This window comes from Bombina bombina, chromosome 9 (genome assembly GCF_027579735.1).
Source record: "Bombina bombina isolate aBomBom1 chromosome 9, aBomBom1.pri, whole genome shotgun sequence".
NCBI lineage: Eukaryota > Metazoa > Chordata > Amphibia > Anura > Bombinatoridae > Bombina > Bombina bombina.
The window spans coordinates 49,321,889-49,344,387 of NC_069507.1; the positions used below are offsets into that span (position 1 = coordinate 49,321,889).

At 39.5% G+C, this 22,499-nt stretch overlaps 1 protein-coding gene across 1 annotated transcript; it reads right to left on the bottom strand.

The window, feature by feature from the left end:
* Positions 1 to 12,019: 12,019 nt before the first annotated feature.
* Positions 12,020 to 18,852, bottom strand: LOC128640385 (pulmonary surfactant-associated protein A-like). Its single transcript, XM_053692877.1, has 4 exons — positions 18,681 to 18,852; positions 18,443 to 18,562; positions 15,561 to 15,638; positions 12,020 to 12,396 (listed from the first exon to the last, which is right to left on the bottom strand). Exons 1-4 carry the CDS (start codon positions 18,850 to 18,852, stop codon positions 12,020 to 12,022), a joined length of 747 nt encoding a protein of 248 aa, XP_053548852.1.
* Between the last annotated feature and the right edge of the window lie 3,647 nt (positions 18,853 to 22,499).

Sequence of the window (22,499 nt, forward strand, 5' to 3'; positions counted from 1 at the left end):
ATTTCCCCTCCTCAGACATCCCTGCCCTCATTCTTGGAGATTTCAACCTCCCTGTTGACAATTCCACTGCCCCTGCTGCAAAAAAAAACTTCTCCAGCTCACTTCCTCTGACAGTCTGTGACAATTGTCCGACTCTCCCACTCACAAAGAAGGATGTTCCCCCCTCGATTTGATTTTCAGTTATCGATGCACTCTCTCAAACTTCACAAATTCCCCTGTCCTCTTTCTGACCATCATCTGCTCACTTGTAACATCACAACACTTTCTTCTGCTCTCCCTCCTTCTAACTCTCACACCAAACTCCACAGAAGTCTCTAGATTGGCAACATCCTTCAAACTCTCTCAAACCTATACTCTCTTCTATTTCCTCCTTTTCCTGCCCTGACCAATCTATCTGTCACTATAATTCCATTCTTAGAACGGTCCTTGGACAATTTGTCCCCTCCTACCATAGCTTGAAAGTCACACACTCATCCTCAGCTCTGGCATACTCCTCTGGCACGCTATCTATGCAGATATTCCCGTACTGCTGAGCAACATCACAGAAAATCCCAGCGTTCAGCTAACTTTCTACATTACAAGTTCATCTTAAACTCTTACTATTCTGCCCTTAACCTCACTAAGAAGGATTACTTCTCTACTCTTATCTCTACACTTTCTTCAAATCCAAAACATCTGTTCTCCCCTTTGAATACCCTTCTCCACCCCCCCACCTCTTATTTCAACTTCTCTCTCAGCTCAAGATTTTGCCAACCAGTTCATCAACAATATTGATTACTTCAGAAATGAAATCATCTCTCCATATACTACCATTCTCCAACCCCCTTAACTGTTTGCTGATGTCCAAAACCCAAAAAGCCACAGATTCAGCTCTTTCGCACCTGCTACTGAGGATGACGTTTCTGCCCTTATTTCCTCCTCTCACCTCACTACCTGCCCCTTGATCCCATCCCATTACAACTACTGCCCTGCCTCTCTTTTACTCTTCAATCCTCAGACAGATTTTTAATCTCTCCCTCAGCAGTGGTATATTTCCCTCATCCTTTAAACATGTACTAATCACACCGATCCACAAAAAAATCTATCATCCCCACCCAACTACCGCACTATTTCCCTACTCCTCCTTGCCTCAAAACTTCTGGAAAGGCTCGTATATACACGTTTATCACATTGCCTCACATTAAACTCCCTCCTTGATCCATTACAATCTGGATTTCCCCCAACACTCCACAGAAACAGCAATCATTAAGGTTACTAATGACCTACTTACAGCAATATCAAAAGACCACTTTTCTCTGTTTATCCTTCTCAAGCTTACTGTAGCCTTTGACCACCCTCTCTTGCTCCAAACCCTCCAATCCTTCACCATTTGCAACACAGCCCTCTTGTGCTTCTCATCCTATTTGTCTAACTTGACCTTTAGTGTAGCCTCTGGCGCATCTTCTGCCCCTTTACCACTTTCTGTTAGGGTACCACAAGGCTCTGTCCTTGATTCCATTTTCTTCTCTATTTATACATTATCCTTAGGTTCCTTAATAAAGTTCCACGGGTTTCAATATCATTTGTATGCTGATGATACTCAAATCTACTTCTCTGCACTAGACCTATCCCTTTCCTTACTAACTCATGTCACTAACTGTATTTCTAATATTTCATCCTGGATGTCCTCTCACTGTGCTGCTTATTTTCTCCCCCGCTTCCAAAATCTCTACCCCCCAACTTTCTATAACCGTTGATAATAACATCCGATGTCTTGGGATCACACTTGACTCAGATCAGTCTGTAACTCCCCACATCCAGTTGTTGGTCAATTCCTGCCGACTCCACCTTAAAAACATCTCCAAAAATTGCCACTTCTTCACACAAGACACAACCAAGACTTTAATCCACTCTCTCATCATTTCCCGCCTTGGCTATTGCAACTTAATCCTTTCTGGCCTCCCTAGTTTCAGTCTATCTCCCTTACAATCCATAATAAATGTCTTTGCCAGGCTGATCATCCTTACACCTCGCTCCTTATCTGCTGCACCTCTCTGCCAATCCCTTCACTGGCTTCCTCTAACCTCCAGGATAAAACACAAAATCCTGAATCTGACATACAAGGCTCTCAATAAAACTGCTTCCCTCTATATCTCTGACCTCGTCTCCAGATACTCTCCTGACTCCTTTGCTCTGATCATGACCTTCTCTCCTCCTTTTTTGTTACCTCTTCTCTTTCCCGTCTACAAGACTTCTCCAGATTGGCCCCTATCTTGTGGAACTGTCTGCCTCGCTCTACCAGACTCTCCCCTAGTTTTCAAACTTTTAAGAGCTCCTTAAAGACTCTACAGTTCAGTGATGCATACAATATACACCAATATTCTTATATTAGTTCCTCTCTTCATTGTGTCATCCTCTTGAACCCACTTAGCATGTAAGCCTATGAGTCCAGCTGTTTTGTACATCCCATTCATGAGAGTTGATTTACAACAGTGCAGCTCTTGGCAAGGCCCTCTACCCATGTGTCTTTTAGAATTGTCACCTAGCATATTTGACCCATGTTCATAGTGCGGCGTAATCTATTGGCACGCTACAAATAACTAATAAAAGCTTCCATCTAACATATGAGCAGGAATGCAAAATAGTGCTCCACTAGTAATCTAACCTTAAATAGGGTGGTGTATTGGAATCAAAGGTGTGCCTAATGTGTATGGTTGCCAGCTTTTCTCCACAAAAATACTGGGGTTTCACAATGCCCCTAAATAAGCTCTACCTTAGCCCCTGGCCCCCTACTCTTGATCTCACTATGCATATTTTTCACAACTGAGCAGTCATTTTACTACTTGGCTGCCAGGAACATTCAAATACATTGTTTTACCTCTTTGTCTCACAGTAACATATGTAAACAAAAGTAATTTGTCCCCCTTGACTATCCCTCACATCTTTTGACTCCGTATTTCTAATGTGTTGTAGTATAGGAGGCCTTTTACATTTAGCTAACTATACTGTCCAGTATATTTTGTGACAATTTTATTGGAAAGCCTGCTTAAATACTGAAGTGTCAGATTTAATACTGGCAACCCTACTCATGTGGGTGTTTATGTTTTGATATAAAGAGTAGAATTCCAGGGAGGGCTTTTGCCCCCATTTTGTCCCCCTCCCCTGTACATGTATTGTCCATTTTGCTAACCCTGATGCAGCTTTCAGGCCTGTGACATTTAAAAAAAACAAAAAAACCTTCACCTATGTAGATAGCCCCTTTAGGAAACAATAGGCAATTTATTTTCATTAATAGGATGTACTTTGCTTTAGGCACATCTCTTTCTCAGTCATGGAATTGTCTGTCATGGTTTCACAAGCTAATTTACATTATTTGCATTGTATTGTGTCTTTACAAAGGAGATTAGATTACGTTTTCATTAAGAAGAAACCAACAAGCTATGACTTTATTTTACATGAAAAGTTATGTGAAACTATTGTCCAATATTCAGATCTTGGAAACTGAGTGGCGAGAGGTATGGTTTGGGTAACACTGAGAACGGGAAATGGGTAATCTGGGATAATATGGGGCAGACCTCACTGTTCCATGAAGTCTTCTAGAATGGAGGACATGCAGTGACCGGACTGAAGGTGATTCATAAGTGTTCTGCACAATCTGGGACATCTGCATTACCTGACCAATGCAAAAGACGTCCAGCGTGGGCAGAAAGAGTACATAGGCTAGTTTGTATATCTGCTATTTGGAGACTGGGAAAAAAAATGTACATTTAACTCAAAATCTAATTCCCCTTAAAATCTTTAATTATGCTTAGTAAAAAAAACAATAACATGCTTTCATTATTTAGTTTTTAGCAATTTCTCTTTATTATATTGTGTTTTATAAACCAACCCACAGAACACATCCTAAATGATTCAGAAGTCTTACCCTGCAATATTTTGCACATGATAAGCATAGGGGGTATATTTAGATCTGTCCTTAAATGACCACAGCACAGTGAATAAGATACTCAAGAGGGTTTTCAAGGGATGTGTCCCTGGACTACAAAACAATGCAAGCTTTATTAGAAGTGCTTCAAAAACATATTTCTTATATACAAATCTTTCTTTTTTGCAATACAATGCATAATTGCCATTATATCAGATGCATATACAAGAAAATACATTTTTAATGTACCAGTAAAGAAGAATTGTTATAAAACATAAAGGTGCAAGAGGATATTTTCCAGGAAAAATTACTGATACACTCAGAAAATATTAGGGAGGTGCAATTATTCGCAATTCAGCAGTCAAACTAATGGCGAAAATGACTGTGGTCTGTGGCAATCGGCTAATTTCCCCGTCATATTTATTAGAGTAAAAAACACAATGCACAAATATCTGGAGCACTTTTATTCTGATAAATCTGGCACCAAAATGAGCCAAATAAGTCGGCCGCAGCTATTTTAAGTATTCATTTCACTAACTAATGCCAAACTGTGGACAAATGCACAACAATTATTACACACTAAAACGTTTTTGTTAGAGAGGAAATCAGCTGAGATAATTATAATTTAAGACATTATTACAACATCAAAAAATGTAAATTGCTTTGGGATCATCCACCTAAGATTACTTAACCACTAGTTTTCTGTTTTGCTCTCATATTCTTACCTTCTGGTGATAATGTTTAAACTGGAAGAACAAGAATTCCTACTGGCTTAAGCTCAGAGAGTTGGAATCCGGCTGCCACAGGTGCCTGCTGGTCCTCCTCTATTCTCTCCTCTCAGCATTGCAGGGAACAAGATGATTTAGCTGAGGCGGGGGGGGGGGGGGGGAGATAAGCTGCTGTCTCAGCTGATTGTAGGGAGGAGTTCAGGATAAATACAGATACAAAGAGAAATAAGGTGCAGGTCTGCAAAGGGATCCAGTAGAAAAATGTAACCAAATGTTTTGCTAAGGTGGGTTGCAACATAATCCTCAACTGGTTATCAAGGGGTTAACAGGATGGAAACAGAAGGGGTAGATCATGTTAATATGGTGAAGCATGGTACAGCACTAAACTGGGGGAGAAGAAAGTGCTGGCCCCAAGTGAATGGTGCAAATACAGGATTACCTATATGGCCAAGGGGGCACTCCATAGAATATGTTTTCCCCTGTGCAGGAATGAACACTCTGGGTTTATTTACATTGGCCTAGATTAGAGGGGGAGCGTAAAAATGGTAGCGCTATGGTGCACTGACTAACATTGCTACAGCGCAATGCATAAAGCTGCCATTTTTACTTCCATATTACAAGTAAAATGTTTGTCCTCAATCAAAAGCCTAGAGCTCACTCATCTGGAGGTCAGACTTCTATGGGGTGCTACGAAATTCAGGTTCTGGCTTTCACTTGAGCGTAAATCTGAAGGTGCATTAAGCCAAATGTGTGCTTTAAAAAAGAATAGTATTCTTTACAAAGTCTTAAACTATAAGTTAATTTTAATATCTATCTATCTATCTATCTATCTATCTATCTATCTATCTATCTATCTATCTATCTATCTATCTATCTATCTATCTATCTATCTATCCATGTGTGTATATATATATATATCCAAACACACACACATGTATATACAGTATCTCACAAAAGGGAGTACACCCCTCACATTTTTGTAAATATTTTATTATATCTTTTCATGTGACAACACTGAAGAAATGACACTTTGTTACAATGTAAAGTTGTGAGTGTACAGCCTGTATAACAGTGTAAATGTGCTGTCCCCTCAAAATAATTCAACACACAGCCATTAATGTCTAAACCATTGGCAACAAAAGTGAGTACACCCCTAAGTGGAAATGTCCAAATTGGGCCCAATTAGCCATTTTCCCTCCCCGGTGTCATGTGACTCATTAGTGTTACAAGGTCTCAGGTGTGAATGGGGAGCAGGTGTGTTAAATTTGGTGTTATCGCTCTCACACTCTCTTATACTAGTCACTGGAAGTTCAACATGGCACCTCATGGCAAAGAACTCTCTGAGGATCTGAAAAAAAGAATTGTTGCTCTACATAAAGATGGCCTAGGCTATTAGAAGATTGCCAAGACCCTGAAACTGAGCTGCAGCACGGTGGGCAAGACCATACAGCGGTTTCACAGGACAGGTTCCACTCAGAACAGGCCTCGCCATGGTTGACCAAAGAAGTTGAGTGCACGTGCTCAGCGTCATATCCAGAGATTGTCTTTTGGAAATAGACGTATGAGTGCTGCCAGCATTGCTGCAGAGGTTGAAGGAGTGAGGGGTCAGCCTGTCAGTGCTCAGACCATACACTGCACACTGCATCAAATTGGTTTGCATGGCTGGCGTCCCAGAAGGAAGCCTCTTCTAAAGAAGATTATTCACAAGGAAATCCCGTGAGCAGCGCTCACCGTCAGTCCAGACGACGTAAGATGCCGACACTATGGAGCGTGGGCGGGGTCACACCCCCTTGTGTTAGTGCTGCAATAGGCTGCTTCTTCAGGCGGATCTGCCAGATACGCCCACAGAAAACGTACAAATCTCCAGAAATGAAGGTAAGCGCACTATCGCAAACAAGCACTCAAATTCTTCTGTAGTATATGGTTCAGGCAAATACCAGGCAGGGTAAGATAAAAAAGAGTATAAATTTATTGAGGTTAAAAACGTGTGCCATTAACTTCGGCAAACAACAAACAGAGCCAGCAGTAACAGCGGTCAGGTGTAAAGGCCGGTCTCCACGCAGACGCGTTTCGTGCCCATGCGCACTTGTTCACTGCATACCTGGAGACCGGTCCGACACCTTCTTATACCTGTATGATACAAGCATTAATTAAAAACACTAAAGAAGATGCACAAGAAAGCCCACAAACAGTTTGCTGAAGACAAGCAGACTAAGGACATGGATTACTGGAACCATGTCTTGTGGTCCAATGAGACCAAGATAAACTTATTTGGTTCAGATGGTGTCAAGAGTGTGTGGCGGCAACCAGGTGAGGAGTACAAAGACAAGTGGTGGTGGGAGTTTAATGCTCTGGGTCTGCATGAGTGCTGCCGGCACTGGGAAGCTACAGTTGATTGAGGGAACCATGAATGCCATTATGTACTGTGATATACTGAAGCAGAGCATGATCCCTCCCTTCGGAGACTAGGTCGCAGGGCAGAATTCCAACATGATAACGACCCCAAACACACCTCCAAGATGACCACTGCCTGCTAAAGAAGCTGAGGGTAAAGGTGATGGACTGGCTAAGCATGTCTCCAGACCTAAACCCTATTTAGTTAAGGAACAGCTGTCTTACGACCTGAAACTTCGGGGGTAGAAAGCAGCATCCGCTCGCTGCTTGTTAAATCTACCCCTATATCTTAAAGCACAGAATGGCTAAAAGGAAAGAAAGAGTCCTCCTCTCCCTGCACTCACAGACCTCTGCAACACCATCCTGGTTTTCAAGACATAATCTGATAATTATAACTGTATAGATAGTCCAATAAAAAAAGTATCATTGCTCAATGCAACACTCTTGTTATTTTAACCTTTTCCCGCCGTTATGCCATTGTATTCCGTCACAACGGTGCTGGGCTTTAAAGTCGTTATGACGGAATACAACGGCATAGCCAACAGCTGTCCTGAAGCCAACTGCGCTTGCAGGATTTGATCGCGGTCTGGAGGGACACCCCCCAGACCCGATCCCATAATTTGTTTACATCGGAACGTTGTTCTGATGTAGACTTCATAACCCAGTCACGAAAGGGTTAAGATATATTTTATATATATATATATATATATATATATATATATATATTTATTATTACTACAGATGTGTAAACAGTGATATAAAAGGGATATGGTATATGACAAGGTGTTGGACTGGGAAGGGCCCAAAGGTGTGTGTGTATATATATATATAGTAGTAAAGAATGGGGATGCACTCGCCAGGATTTCCAAAGTTACCTTTAATGTAACGTTTTGGGGTATTACCCCCTTCGTCAGACAATACAAAATAACAAATTTGTTATTTTGTATTGTCTGACGAAGGGGGTAACACCCCGAAATGTTACATTAAAGGTAACTTTGGAAATCCTGGCGAGTGCATCCCCATTCTTTACTACTAGCAATACCATGGAAGCACCCTGGGTAGATGAAATGTTAACTGTGAGTGCTGGCCTGCCTGCTGTCTATATATATATATATATATATATATATGTAAGTGTGTGTCTGTGGATATGTATGTGTGTATATTAGACGTGTGAATTTGGAGGTTTCGGATACCTACAAATGCAGAAGAAATGATGTAATACATTGTTTAGTTAATATATTTCTCTTCATAGTTTTAAATTTAAACAATATCTTATTTGTATAATTATATTTTTTTTTAATAAGTAAAGACATAATATTTATATTTATAGGCGTGTGTGTGAAACCTTATGTATTAAAAAAAGCAATCAGTTTTACAGTTAAATAATAAACAAATAGGGCACATTATATTGTGCTCCCTATAAACATACAGTTCTGTACATACCAGGATTTTCTGATTGGCTGGTGAATATGATACAATTTATGAAGCTCTAGATACATAATAATATCTCACAGGCACATTAATATCAGTATATAAGTGAGTTATGGGCAATAAGGCACCACCTGACTCTATAATAAGCTGCCTTAGGCCCTCAGGTCTGGGTATTCATTTTTTATACATAAAATATTCTAGGTCAACATAACTCTTAAATATTTTTAGGATTTTTTGAATATGTTTGTGTTTTTTACATTTTGTAATACTAGTTGCAAACAGAATTCTATTGAATTACACTTAGTACAGTTCACCAAAACAAATTGTGTGCATTAATAGTGACCCTGTTGAAAGTTGTTTCATGATAGAATTAAAGAGAAATTCCTGAGAGTGCTCATTACTGCGTTACTAACGTTAACTGGCTTATTCTCTGCAATTCATGCAATATGACACACAAATTTTGCTCATCAATACACTGATAATTATAAGCAACTGGTGCCCTCTAGAGTTGATGTATATAATTGCATACTATACCCTGTTCATTCTTGTGGCAATCGCACATCAGTATTATTTTAACAATGCAAACATAAGCTTCATATTATGTCTTGCAACATGGGCAGTTAAAGTGATGCTCAACTCTCTCATTTTTAAAATCAGATCTGGAATGTTAGTGATATTTTAGATGGAGTTTAATTAATCATTTGTAACAAAGATGCTCTATAATGTACTTTTTAATATAGATATAAAATTCAAATACCCCGCGCTCCGCCGCCCACTTCAAAAGTAAATTTTTCTGTGAGCTAACGGTTTGAATTGTTCTCCAATCAATGCTCTAGCTGCAACAAAAGTGCCATATGGGGAAATGGCTGATTGGACAACAATTCAAACCTTTAGCTCACAGAAAAATTTACTTTTGAAGTGGGCGGCGGAGTGTGGGGAATTTGAATTTCCTATCTACATTAAAATGTAAATAATTGTTCCTCTTCATTACAGCTGATGAATTAAACTCTATCTAAATTATCGCCAACATTCCGGTTTTTATACAGGGGAGTGTTTACCATCACTTTAAGATTTCAGTTCTTGTCAAACAAAAGTGTGCCATGTTTTCAGCCAGTCAGGACCTATATTAAGTGAACCAAATTCCAAAACACATTTTGGGGCCCATTTATCAAGCTCCGAACGGAGCTTGTGGGCCCGTGTTTCTGGCGAGTCTTCAGACTCGCCAGAAACAGCAGTTATGAAGCAGCAGTCACAAAGACCACTGCTCCATAACCCTGTCTGCCTGCTCTGATGAGGCGGACAGGAATCGCAGGAAATCAACCCGATCGAGTACTCTTGTGAGCTACTGGCGCAATGCTGAATACGGAGAGCGTATTGCTCTCCGCATTCAGCAAGGTCTTGCGGACCTGATCCGCACTGTTGGATCAGGTCCGCAAGACCTTTGATAAATAGGCCCCTTTGAGTGCTCACATGCACATATAAATGCAGTCACACTAACACACAAGCATGCATATTCACACTTGCATATAAATGCATACCTGTGCACACACACCTTTATAACCTACCATATACTGTATATCCAATCTACCTTAAATATCCAAGCACTGTATTTTTGTGGCTGCTCATGCAGAGATTTTCCATATTTATAGAAAAAAAGGTGCAATATTATTATTTTACAGCTGAGTTTGTATATTGTTGAAATATTCCTTTAATTGTATTTACAGTCAATGTAAACAAAACATTTAAAAGCAAATCATCGTACTGTTCCATCTGATTGCCCCTTCAGTTTATATATAAACATTTTGTTTATGGATATATATTAACTTTTGAACTGAGCATGTGCAGAACAGCTAAGACATGAAAAGTCCACAAAAAATTTATGAGAATCTGCATGTAAAGTGGTTACTAATTAATGAATACAGATGATGATACAATATATTATTAGTGGAGTAAATGCACTATGAAGCCACCAATAAGCCAGCAATAAAAACATACATTTCCTTATTGAACATAAACTTTAGTTGCACTACTAGGTAGTTAATAATATAACTGGTATAAACATTCTCAGCAAACCCATTTGGTCACTCAAACAAAACACAAAGAACAATATTTTTTTTCTCATTTTTCCTATATTTATTGAACTATATATTTTTTCCAGATTCCATAATATTCAATAAAAAGTTTTCTTTAATGCTTAGACAGTTCTGGAATATATATATATCATATCCATGTACCATATCCATTCTATCTATCCAATCTATGTATCTACCCATCTATTTTTTTCTTCCTAAAATATATTGCAAATGGTATTTTAAAGGGACATGATACTCAAATGCTGAAGCCCTTGAAAGTGATGCAGCATAACTGTAAAAAGCTGACATGAAAATATCACCTGAAAAACTTTATGTAAAACAGGAAGATATTTATCTAAAAATGTCCTAAGTATTCACACCCCACTGTAAAGAGATGTTAAGCAGCCAATCAGGATGCTCTTCCCACGTATCTGGCATGTGCAGGCACAGTAATGTTATTTCCCTTTTCAGTTTAAGGAAGTTTACTATGAAACCTCATGAGATCACAGCAAAGATCAGCATGACCTCAGCACTGCTGATGGGCTTTTTTTTTTTTTTAATAACCTGCATCTGGACAGTAGCTGAAGGATAACTGTTCACAGAGCACTTACTCTTGTGAGATGAAGACATTTTGAGGTAAAATATCTTTGTTTTTTACATAGAGATGTTCAAGTGATATTTTCCTCTCAGCTTCTTACAGTTAGGCTGAATCACTTTCAAGTGATTTAGAATATGGGCATTATGTCCCTTTAATTAATAAAACATTGGCTTTGCAATGCATAATAGTACTCTCTGACAATCAAGGGGTTAACTCTAACCTTATACTACCCTTAACTCTTTCTGTTTCAAATGAAGATAACATTTTTATTTATGATATTATGCTGTTAGCTGCTCTATCCAGTGAAGTGAATATCAATATTGATCAGGTTGTGATTTGCCATCAACTCTGTGTTATGGTTTAAAAAAAAAAATAATCATCCCCTGTCAGGCTGTCTAAGAAAAGGGGATCGGTAATTGTTAGGAGGATACTGAATGTATTGGAGAGGAGCTTTTTAACAGGTGAGACACTGACTACTGCTTACATACTGCACAAAATAATGCTAAAAAATGTTTACTGTCTCCTTAATGCATATGAAAAATAAACCATTCAAACATTATGTTTTGTATGAAAAGGCTTATGTTAAGGCTGTTTTAATTGATTTTGAAATGAACAGGAAGTGCATGTTTGTGCATAACTAATCCCTAGGGCTAAATTGCTCACTGGCTGTTAAGAAGAACTACAACTATATTACTTAGTAGGCAAAGACACACACCCAGGGACCTAAAAAATAAAGAATTATTTTTCAGCACAGCAAGATCAAGATACTCTAATGCTCTCTCTCTATAATTGATTTATTTAGATCCAGACAACACATACAATTATAAAATAAGACAGAGAATCTAAGTTTTATTTGGATGCAAAACTTGAGAAGAACAAACGTTTATTGGGTTTAAAATTCACAAACAGTGAGACGATATTGATTGCAGGTCTTGTCATTCCATTGGCCGTCAGTGAACATTTCAACACATGGTTCTAGTCCTTTGCCGCTGGGCTCGTATTTTTTCCAGTGCGTATAGTTTACTGGTGCCCCATCTAGGTAATGAAATTGTCCCACTTTTGGTCCCTCTTTTATTCCCAGGTACACATATCTGTTATACTCCTTTGCAATACTTAAGACAGCATTGTTCTCTTCATCGTTCATTGGCGCTGCGATTCTTCCATCCACAGCTTCACAGGTGGCTTTGGTGGTGGCATAGTCCACTTCCTTTCCATTAGTAGCCAGTATCTTATCACCTACTTCCATAACCATTCCTTTCAAAACTAGAACTGAGATGTATGCAAGAGTATTGTTAATTTTGAAAACATTGAAAGCATAAAGGACTTAATACCAAATAAATACGAATAATTCTAGCTAAATTTGTGTTATAACTCAACCACCTGCAAATAAGTTATACTTGTTATGTCTCTTTTTAGGAGGAATTGTCCCTTTTTTTTGGGGGGGGGGGGGGGGGAGGTGACTGGTACCATTATCTCTAGAAATTTTAAAATGGAGGAAAATAGCCACCACTAAGGATTGTAGGTTTGTGAAGCTGAGTGATAGCAAGTAAGGCCAAATGTGGAGTTGTACAGAGCTGTATAAAACTATCGTCCATTTCAAGATCCATAACAATGTTTACGTATATAATTTTACATGCCATTATACAGGACTGCAGGGTCTAATATTATATGTCTGGTAGTAGTGGTACTGTCTCTCTCAAGTTGAAACCCGAAGACTCTCCTTTGTTTCTCAAATATTCCCAGACAATGGTCCATATTTCACAAAGGTCTGTCGGACCTGACAGTGCAGATCAGGTCCGACAGACCTCGCTGAATGCGGAGAGCAATACGCTCTACCTATTCAGCATTGCACCAGCAGCTCTTGTGAGCTGATGGTGCAACGCCGCCCCCTGCAGATTCGCGGCCAATCGGCCGCCAGCAGGGGGTGTCTATCAACCCGATTGTACTCGATTGGGTTGAATTGCGGTGATGTCTGTCTGCCTGCTCAGAGTAGGCAGACAGGTTATGGAGCAGCAGTCTTTACAGAGCTTGATAAATGGGCCCCAATGGCTCCACAGTCCAGAATACAATAACCTCAGAAACTAGGAGAATGCAATTGTGTAATACAACCAGAACTCCAAAGGGTACTAAGTGGAAAGTACTCACAAGAATAAAGAGAATATAGATCTTTTATGTGAGCCATACAGTGTGGTACAACTTCATCAACGTGTTTCTGCAGACGTACCGCCTTTTTCATTTCCATTCATTACCCTACACGACTGCATGCTCCTTGTGGACAGTGGAAACTATTGGGGATTCGTGAGAAAAAAAAGCAAGCCTTCAGCTTTTGACCCTAACAGAGACAGTGCCGCCACTACCAGAGGTTTACACAGACAAGTAGTGGAGGGGAAGTTATATTGATATTAAGAACATCTGTTTTATTTTCTTGATAGGCTGAGATTATACTTCTTTATATATTTAATGGGCTGCTTACACCTCTAGACTACTTGCGATCACTGAAGTTTATTAGAGTTGGGTCCTAGCCCTATTTGTCTACACAGCTTCAGTTTTGGCAAAAATATTCTGAAATGGTCAAACATTGGTATGAGTAATTTATTACAATTGTCTAACACTAATCCTCAGTTTAAAGGGACATTTATCACTAACTTTCTTAAAGGGACATTAAATACTTTTTGGAACCTAGGTTACACTGCAGGTATCTCAAGGAGAGTTGCTGCACATGTGCAAACAGGTCAGCACTGGAATGTTGTAAGAGCTAGGTTTCAATACTATGATTACAAAATAGATTTATTTTTTAGTGTCCCTTTAAGTAGTTAATGAGTAAGAGGTTTAAATACAAATATACATAGGCTTTAAACAGAAGTAACATAATCAGAATTAGTAAAATCCAAGGACAGAATAAAGCATGAGGTTAGATCAGTTTAGGACCGGCAGCTTAAAGGGACATGAAAACCAAACATTTTCTTTCATGATTCACACAGAGCGTACAATTTGATTTTTAAGGTTCAGTTTAGTTCTATGAACAAATTAACTTTGTCCACTTTGCCTCCTTTGTCAAAGATCATGCTTAGGTAGGTTCGAGAGTATGCAATATATGGAAACGTTTTGCAACAAAGTGCATTGTTTTTTCATTCTCTATACACAGCTGCCACCTAGTGCTCAAAAAGTGTATAACAAGTGCTGTCGTTTAGTGCTCTAGTCAGATGCTTACTCCTAAACATACCTACCTGCTTTTCAACAAATAATAGCAACAAAAAGTTTCCAATGTACTCTGATTTGCTTTGTTTAATTTCAAAATATAGTCACCTTACAGTAAAATGCAGAGTATAACACTTTATTAAGTATGAATATTGCATGAATATGCTTTTTCATGTTTTCATCTACTTAACGGGAGTTAAGAAGCAGCGGTCATTGCAAAAATGCTTGTGCATTGCCACCTCTCAGGTGGCGGATTGAAATCATCCCAATCCTATCTGGATGATTGACAGCCCCTGCTAGAGGACGATTAGCTGACAGTGGGCGGCATTGTACAAGCATTGACAGCCCCTGCTAGAGGACGATTGGCCGACAGTGGGCAGGGGGCGGCATTGCACAAGCATTTCACCAGAAATGCTTGTGCATTGTTAAATGCGGACAGTGTATGCTGTCTGCATTTAGAGATGTCGAGCGGACATGATTCGCTACAGTGAATCATATCCGCTCGGAAGTTAATAAATCTACCCCTTAGAGATGTATATGTATTTTTCTGAATGTTAAAGCCCTTTACCTGCCTTTTTTCCCCTAACACCTGAGACCTCATATCTTTGAGCCCTTATAACTTTTTTTATTCAATATTTTTTAAAATCATTTTTATTAGATATAGTTATTATGCGTGTACTGAGCACTGAGGATGCGCTAACCCGACGCATATTCACTTAAATTGTGCTCAAGCGATCGCGTTTACTTGCAACTTGCAATACCAGCACTAATGATCGAGAAAACCTGAAATAGCTTGCACGAAAATGCTTTTACTCCACTCGAAATCTGGCCCTTAGTGTCTCTATAATTAGTGTGCCTATAACCCAAACGACCTATTCTACGTTTTTTAATTTCACAAAGGAATTAAATGATATTGATGCTTTACTGTTTGTAGTTTGAGCAGTAATTGTACCACACTGGTTGAAATCATTTTAACTACTTGATTAGTTTATGACATTGCGTATCTTCAAGGGGAAATTTTATTAGCTTTATGGAACCTGAACTCCAAATTTGTTTTATTTCTGGGACCTCAAAAAGTTTGAAACCCTTAATAAATCTCTTAGTCCGAAAAGTTCAGTCTGCTTTATAATTTAGCTACATTTTTAGTATTTTTGGGTGACACTTAGATAAAAAGAACAAAAGCAGAAGAAAAAAGAAGGAATGAATGCTGCATCCCAAACAGAAGAAACAGTTACCTCTCTCCAGTCTGCTGATATGATGGTTTATTTTTAAGAGCTGACGTTGTAGTTCAAGATCCATTGAGGCTGGTTTACCTTGAGAATACAAAAGAGGATTTAACAAGCTATTTTTCCTTGCCTATTTAGAATGACACACTAAAGAGAGCAGACACAAAATAAATTAAAGGGAAAAAAGGTCAAAATTTAAATTGCATGGGTGCATTTCAATTTTGAATAGAAATATTTTTGCTTCATTCTTCCATTAGCAAAAATGTTTTTTTAGTAGCATACACACATATGCTGTAAGTGCCCTGTGCACCTGCATTCACACACCACAACTCCTCAGAAAGTCAATGGTGGCAAAAATTAAAGAGACATGAAACCTTATTTTTTTTCAGGACTCAGGCAGAGCACATCATTTTAAACAACTTTCCAATTTATTTATGTTATCAATTTTGCTTCACTCACTTGGTATCCTTTGCTGAAGGAGCAGCAATGTACAACTTGGAAGTTAGCTGAACACGTCAGTAAGCCAATGACAGGAGGCATATATATGCAGCCCTCAATCAGCAGCTAGCTCATAGCTCCTAAACCTACCTAGGTATGTTTTGATAGCAAAAGATACCAAAAGAACAAAGCAAATTAGATAATCGAAATAAATTGGAAAGTCGTTTAAAATTGTATGCTCTATCTGAATTATGAAATTTTTTTTTTGGTATTCACTGATGCAATGCACACCACTGCCAGCTCTCTGAACAGGCATGGTGTACATATGCAATGAGGTTGCGTAGCATATGTGCATATCCAGCTATAACAGTAATAACTTCTACACTTCAAGCCTTCTCATCTTGAATAGCATCTAGTGCCAGACAGACATAGCACACAACACACATAAAAATGCATATACACTCACTTACATGCCCACACTCACACATGAACACGCATACATGCATATACACTCACATGCATATACACTCACTTACATGCCCACACTCACACATGAACATGCATATACACTCACTTACATGCCCACACTCACACATGAACATGCATATACACTCACTTACATGCCCACACTCACACATGAACACGCATACATGCATATACACTCACATGCATATACACTCACTTACATGCCCACACTCACACATGAACATGCATATACACTCACTTACATGCCCACACTCACACATGAACACGCATTCATACATATACACTCACTTACATGCCCACACTCACACATGAACATGCATACATACATATACACTCACTTACATGCCCACACTCACACATGAACACGCATTCATACATATACACTCACTTACATGCCCACACTCACACATGACCATGCAAACATACATATACACTCACTTACATGCCCACACTCACACATGAACACGCATACATACATACACACTCACTTACATGCCCACACTCACACATGAACACGCATACATACATATACACTCACTTACATGCCTACACTCACACATGAACACGCATACATACAAATACACTCACTTACATGCCCACACTCACACACATACATATACACTCACTTACATGCCCACACTCACACATGAACACGCATACATACATATACACTCACTTACATGTCCACACTCACACATGAACACGCATACATACATATACACTCACTTACATGCCCACACTCACACATGACCACGCATGCATACATATACACTCATATGCCCACACTCACACATGACCACGCATACATACATATACACTCACTTACATGCCCATACTCACACATGATCATGCATACATACATATACACTCACTTACATGCCCATACTCACACATGACCACACATACATACATATACACTCACTTACATGCCCATACTCACACATGACCATGCATACATACATATACACTCACTTACATGCCCACACTCACACATGAACACGCATACATACATATACACTCACTTACATGCCCACACTCACACATGAACACGCATACATACATATACCCTCACTTACATGCCCACACTCACACATGAACACTCATACATGCCCACACTCACACATGAACAAGCATACATACATATACACTCACTTACATGACCACTTTCACACATGAACACGCATACATACATATACACTCACTTACATGCCTACACTCACACATGAACACGCATACATACATATACACTCACTTACATGCCCACACTCACACACTCACACACATACATATACACTCACTTACATGCCCACACTCACACATGACCACACATGCATACATATACACTCACTCACATGCCCACACTCACACATGACCACGCATACATACATACATATACACTCACTTACATGCCCATACTCACACATGACCATGCATACATACATATACACTCACTTACATGCCCACACTCACACATGAACACGCATACATACATATACACTCACTTACATGCCGACACTCACACATGAACATGCATACATACATATACCCTCACTTACATGCCCACACTCACACATGAACACTCATACATGCCCACACTCACACATGAACACACATACATACATATACACTCACTTACATGACCACTCTCACACATGAACACGCATACATGCATATACACTCACTTACATGCCCACACTCACACATGAACATGCATACATACATATACACTCACTTACATGCCCACACTCACACATGAACACTCATACATACATATACACTCACTTACATGCCCACACTCACACATGACCACACATGCATACATATACACTCACATGCCCACACTCACACATGACCACGCATACATACATATACACTAGTCATGAGCAAAAACGAATGATAAATATGGCAACAGGCCGCGGAATTTAGCTATTTATTAGTGTAAAAATGCAGTACCGGTGCTTTTTTACCTTGCGGTCCTATATCTCCTCTGGGTCCCTTTTCACCGGTTGCACCAGGTGGCCCTTGGGGTCCTGGAAACCCATCTCGTCCAGCTGGCCCTTGATTTCCTCCTGGGGGTCCAGATGGACCTGAAAAAAAGCCCAGAAGCTGAATTCTCTGTGTATAGTTTACAGTAACTAAGCTGTACTGTATATGAAATCATTTGTAATAAACTGACAGTACATTTAGTTCAATAATGGCTTTTACCTGGTAATCCAGTGTCCCCCTTCATACCATCTCTCCCGTCTCTCCCTGGAAGCCCATTTTGTCCAGGGGTCCCAGGAATTCCGTTAGCTCCTGCACACTTATCGATTTGCTGCGCATTGCAGGTCACAAGGCAAACAACAATTAACTGCAAAATCTGTTGTAGGAGCCTCATCGCAAGCAATCTGTTTACATAGCTAAACAAACAACACTGCAATTACTACCACATACATAATATTTTATTATACTGATACACATGGTTTAAAATGATATAAGATTAGAAGGCTAAATGCTGTACATTTCTAATTGATAAAGTATAAAAACCAATAACATTTAGATTTAAGAAACAAAAAGTACCAGAGATTATAAAATAAAAAAAATAAAAAAAATCCCTCTGATTTTATACAGGGATAGACCGCACATGAAGCTAAAGGTGATACAGTGATCGCCAACAACAGGTAGAACATAGGTGTAGGTGTCGTATTACATAAAAAGTATGACAGGGAAATATGTTTCTATACACATTTTGGTAAGTATGTAAACGTTTATGTATTGGCAATGAAGTGTAAGAACTGGCCTAGACAAAGAATGGGCTATAATCACTATTTTATGGGATTAATTCTGTGTTCCATGGAAAATCATGTAGAAAACTACTTTTTTCTGTAATGCAATACAGACATGAGACCCCCTTCTACCTGTGATAATGTAATACAGACATAAGACCCCTTTCTACCTTTGATAATGCAATACAGACATAAGACCCCTTTCTACCTGTGATAATGTAATACAGACATAAGACCCCTTTCTACCTGTGATAATGCAATACAGATATAAGACCCCTCTCTACCTGTGATAATGCAATACAGACATAAGACCCCTTTCTACCTGTGATAATGCAATACAGACATAAGACCCCTTTCTACCTGTGATAATGCAATACAGACATAAGACCCCTTTCTACCTGTGATAATGTAATACAGACATAAGACCCCTTTCTACCTGTGATAATGTAATACAGACACAAGACCCCTCTCTACCTGTGATAATGCAATACAGACATAAGACACCTTTCTACCTGTGATAATGCAATACAGACATAAGACCCCGTAGCAATGTAATACAGACATAAGACACTTTTCTACCTGTGATAATGCAATACAGACATAAGACCCCTTTCTACCTGTGATAATGCAATACAGACATAAGACCCCTTTCTACCTGTGATAATGCAATACAGACATAAGACCCCGTAGCAATGTAATACAGACATAAGACCCCTTTCTACCTGTGATAATGTAATACAGACATAAGACCCCTTTCTACCTGTGATAATGCAATACAGACATAAGACCCCTTTCTACCTGTGATAATGCAATACAGACATAAGACCCCGTAGCAATGTAATACAGACATAAGACCCTTTTCTACCTGTGATAATGTAATACAGACAAAAGACCCCTTTCTACCTGTGATAATGCAATACAGACATACGATTCCTTTCTACCTGTGGTAATGCAATACAGACACAAGACCCCGTTCTACCTGTGATAATGCAATACAGACATACGATTCCTTTCTACCTGTGATAATGCAATACAGACATACGATTCCTTTCTACCTGTGGTAATGCAATACAGACACAAGACCCCGTTCTACCTGTGATAATGCAATACAGACACAAGACCCCGTTCTACCTGTGGTAATGCAATACAGACACAAGACCCCGTTCTACCTGTGATAATGCAATACAGACACAAGACCCCATTCTACCTGTGATAATGCAATACAGACACATGACCCCTTTTAACCTGTGAAAATGTAATACAGACACAAGACCCCTGTCTACCTGTGATAATGCAATACAGACAGAAGACTCCTTTTTACCTTTTATATTGCAATAAAGACATTAGATCCCCTTTTTACCTGTAGCAATGCAATACAGACAGGAGCTAACTACAGGAGCTAACTGCAGAGCTGGATGGTCGCAGCTGAACTGAGCTCCTCTAATGTATAGGACAAATTACCCCATATAAAGCCCTATTACCACTGAAAAATAGTTAGTTATTTCACCCCTAGCTACCTACACAACTACTGATTACAGCTTGTTGGATTTGAGGATTCACGTTAGAGTCCCTTGAGAGCAGGGAACTATAATTTGAGCGGGCTACATCGCAACAACGGAGGACGGATGTCTTTGGGCTCTACATTTACCCCCTCTGGTCACCGATTATCTCCCTCCATCTGACAAGGACCTGAGACTATGTTCCGGAGCTACACATAGTTCAGCTGTCTGCCATTTCACTCCTTCCCGGGGATCAGTCGGAAGCCCGCGAAAAGCCACCATTTTCCTGCAGTAGTCTTAACGGAGTACATCAATATCAGCAGGCTTACAGCAACCTGACTGAGGAGTTGCCCGAGACCAACACAGCTGCTCCACAGAACTGTAAGTAATTTATCCTATGCTTACACGAACAGCACCAAGGTTAAACACAAAAAGCCCACATATAATATCAATTACGGACTCACACTGCAGGAAAATAAACTTTGCCGACACATTTAGCTGAAGAGAGGCAGAGGTTGGGGAATAAATTCCGTTAAGGGAGCCTATTTTCCATCCTTACACTCAGGATTTCATACTGTGCTTCTTAAAATAGAGCATTCCAACTATCTGCCCATATTAATTACCCTACCATGTAGAGACAATACTCCAACTAACGGTGCACATATCCTCAGGGCAGACCTGAAAATACACAAGCCTTTTTCCCTAATTAAAGGCCTAGTCTAGACTTTTTAACACAGACTGGTTAACTGGCTTATCCATCACTAGCCCAACGAGCAGGCATAACCTCTGCGACTACCTTGCACAGTTTGTTACAGCCTAGTCCACAAAGGCACCTCAGTCCCCCCTTCTCCCTTTCCTGCAGGCCTCCATTACCTCCAGGTCATATCCTCACTCCTTTTACCCACTTCACCCATAGGGGGCTCCTCCCCAGGAGGGGGACTACATCCAGAAGAACCCTCACTTTATAACTGGGATAAAACACCTTAGTGTCATCAAACCAACATCTGGCACAGCGTAAGACTAAACCAAGCTACTAGAGTTAGTCCAATTCTATTACTAGACCTGTGTAATTAGTTACGTGGTGTTAATAGCTTGACATAAGGGGTGCCGGCCAGGCTACCCCCAGTTCCTATTCTACTTAAGGAAGTCACAGCCTCAAGTTCTTCTCTATACCTTACAGTAAAGGCAAGGAATAAGGGGATTTACAGCTCATGAAGAAAAAAGAAAAACACCAAGAGAATCCTAAGAGAACTCTGACAGATCATTTCAAAAGTAAAAATCTATCTGACCAAGATGTATCAGTATCAGATGACGATTCTAGAGATTCCACCGCTTTCTTTAGAAGAGCTTCTAAATCTGATAACCCACTTAAAGATCGATCCATGCTTTCACATTCATCTATACTGGATTCCATTAAAGCTTTGTCTGACAAAATGGATTCTCACTATGCCTCCCTCAAGCAAGATCTTAGACAACCAGATAGTGAGCTTAAAGTGGGATATCTCTTTTCTAGGAGAATGCACAGAGACTTTGGAAAGGAAACATGAAGATCTTAACATTGATCATACAAATCTCCTATCCTATTCTCAGAACCTAGCAGAACAAATATCAGATCTCAAAACTAAACTGGCGGACCTAGAAGAAAGGTCACGCCGTAATAACCTAAGGGTACCGGGCATACATGAAGTCATTAACATCACAGACTTACCTGAATATCTAATTGGCTTATTTAAAGATTTGCTTGGAGCACCTCAAGATCA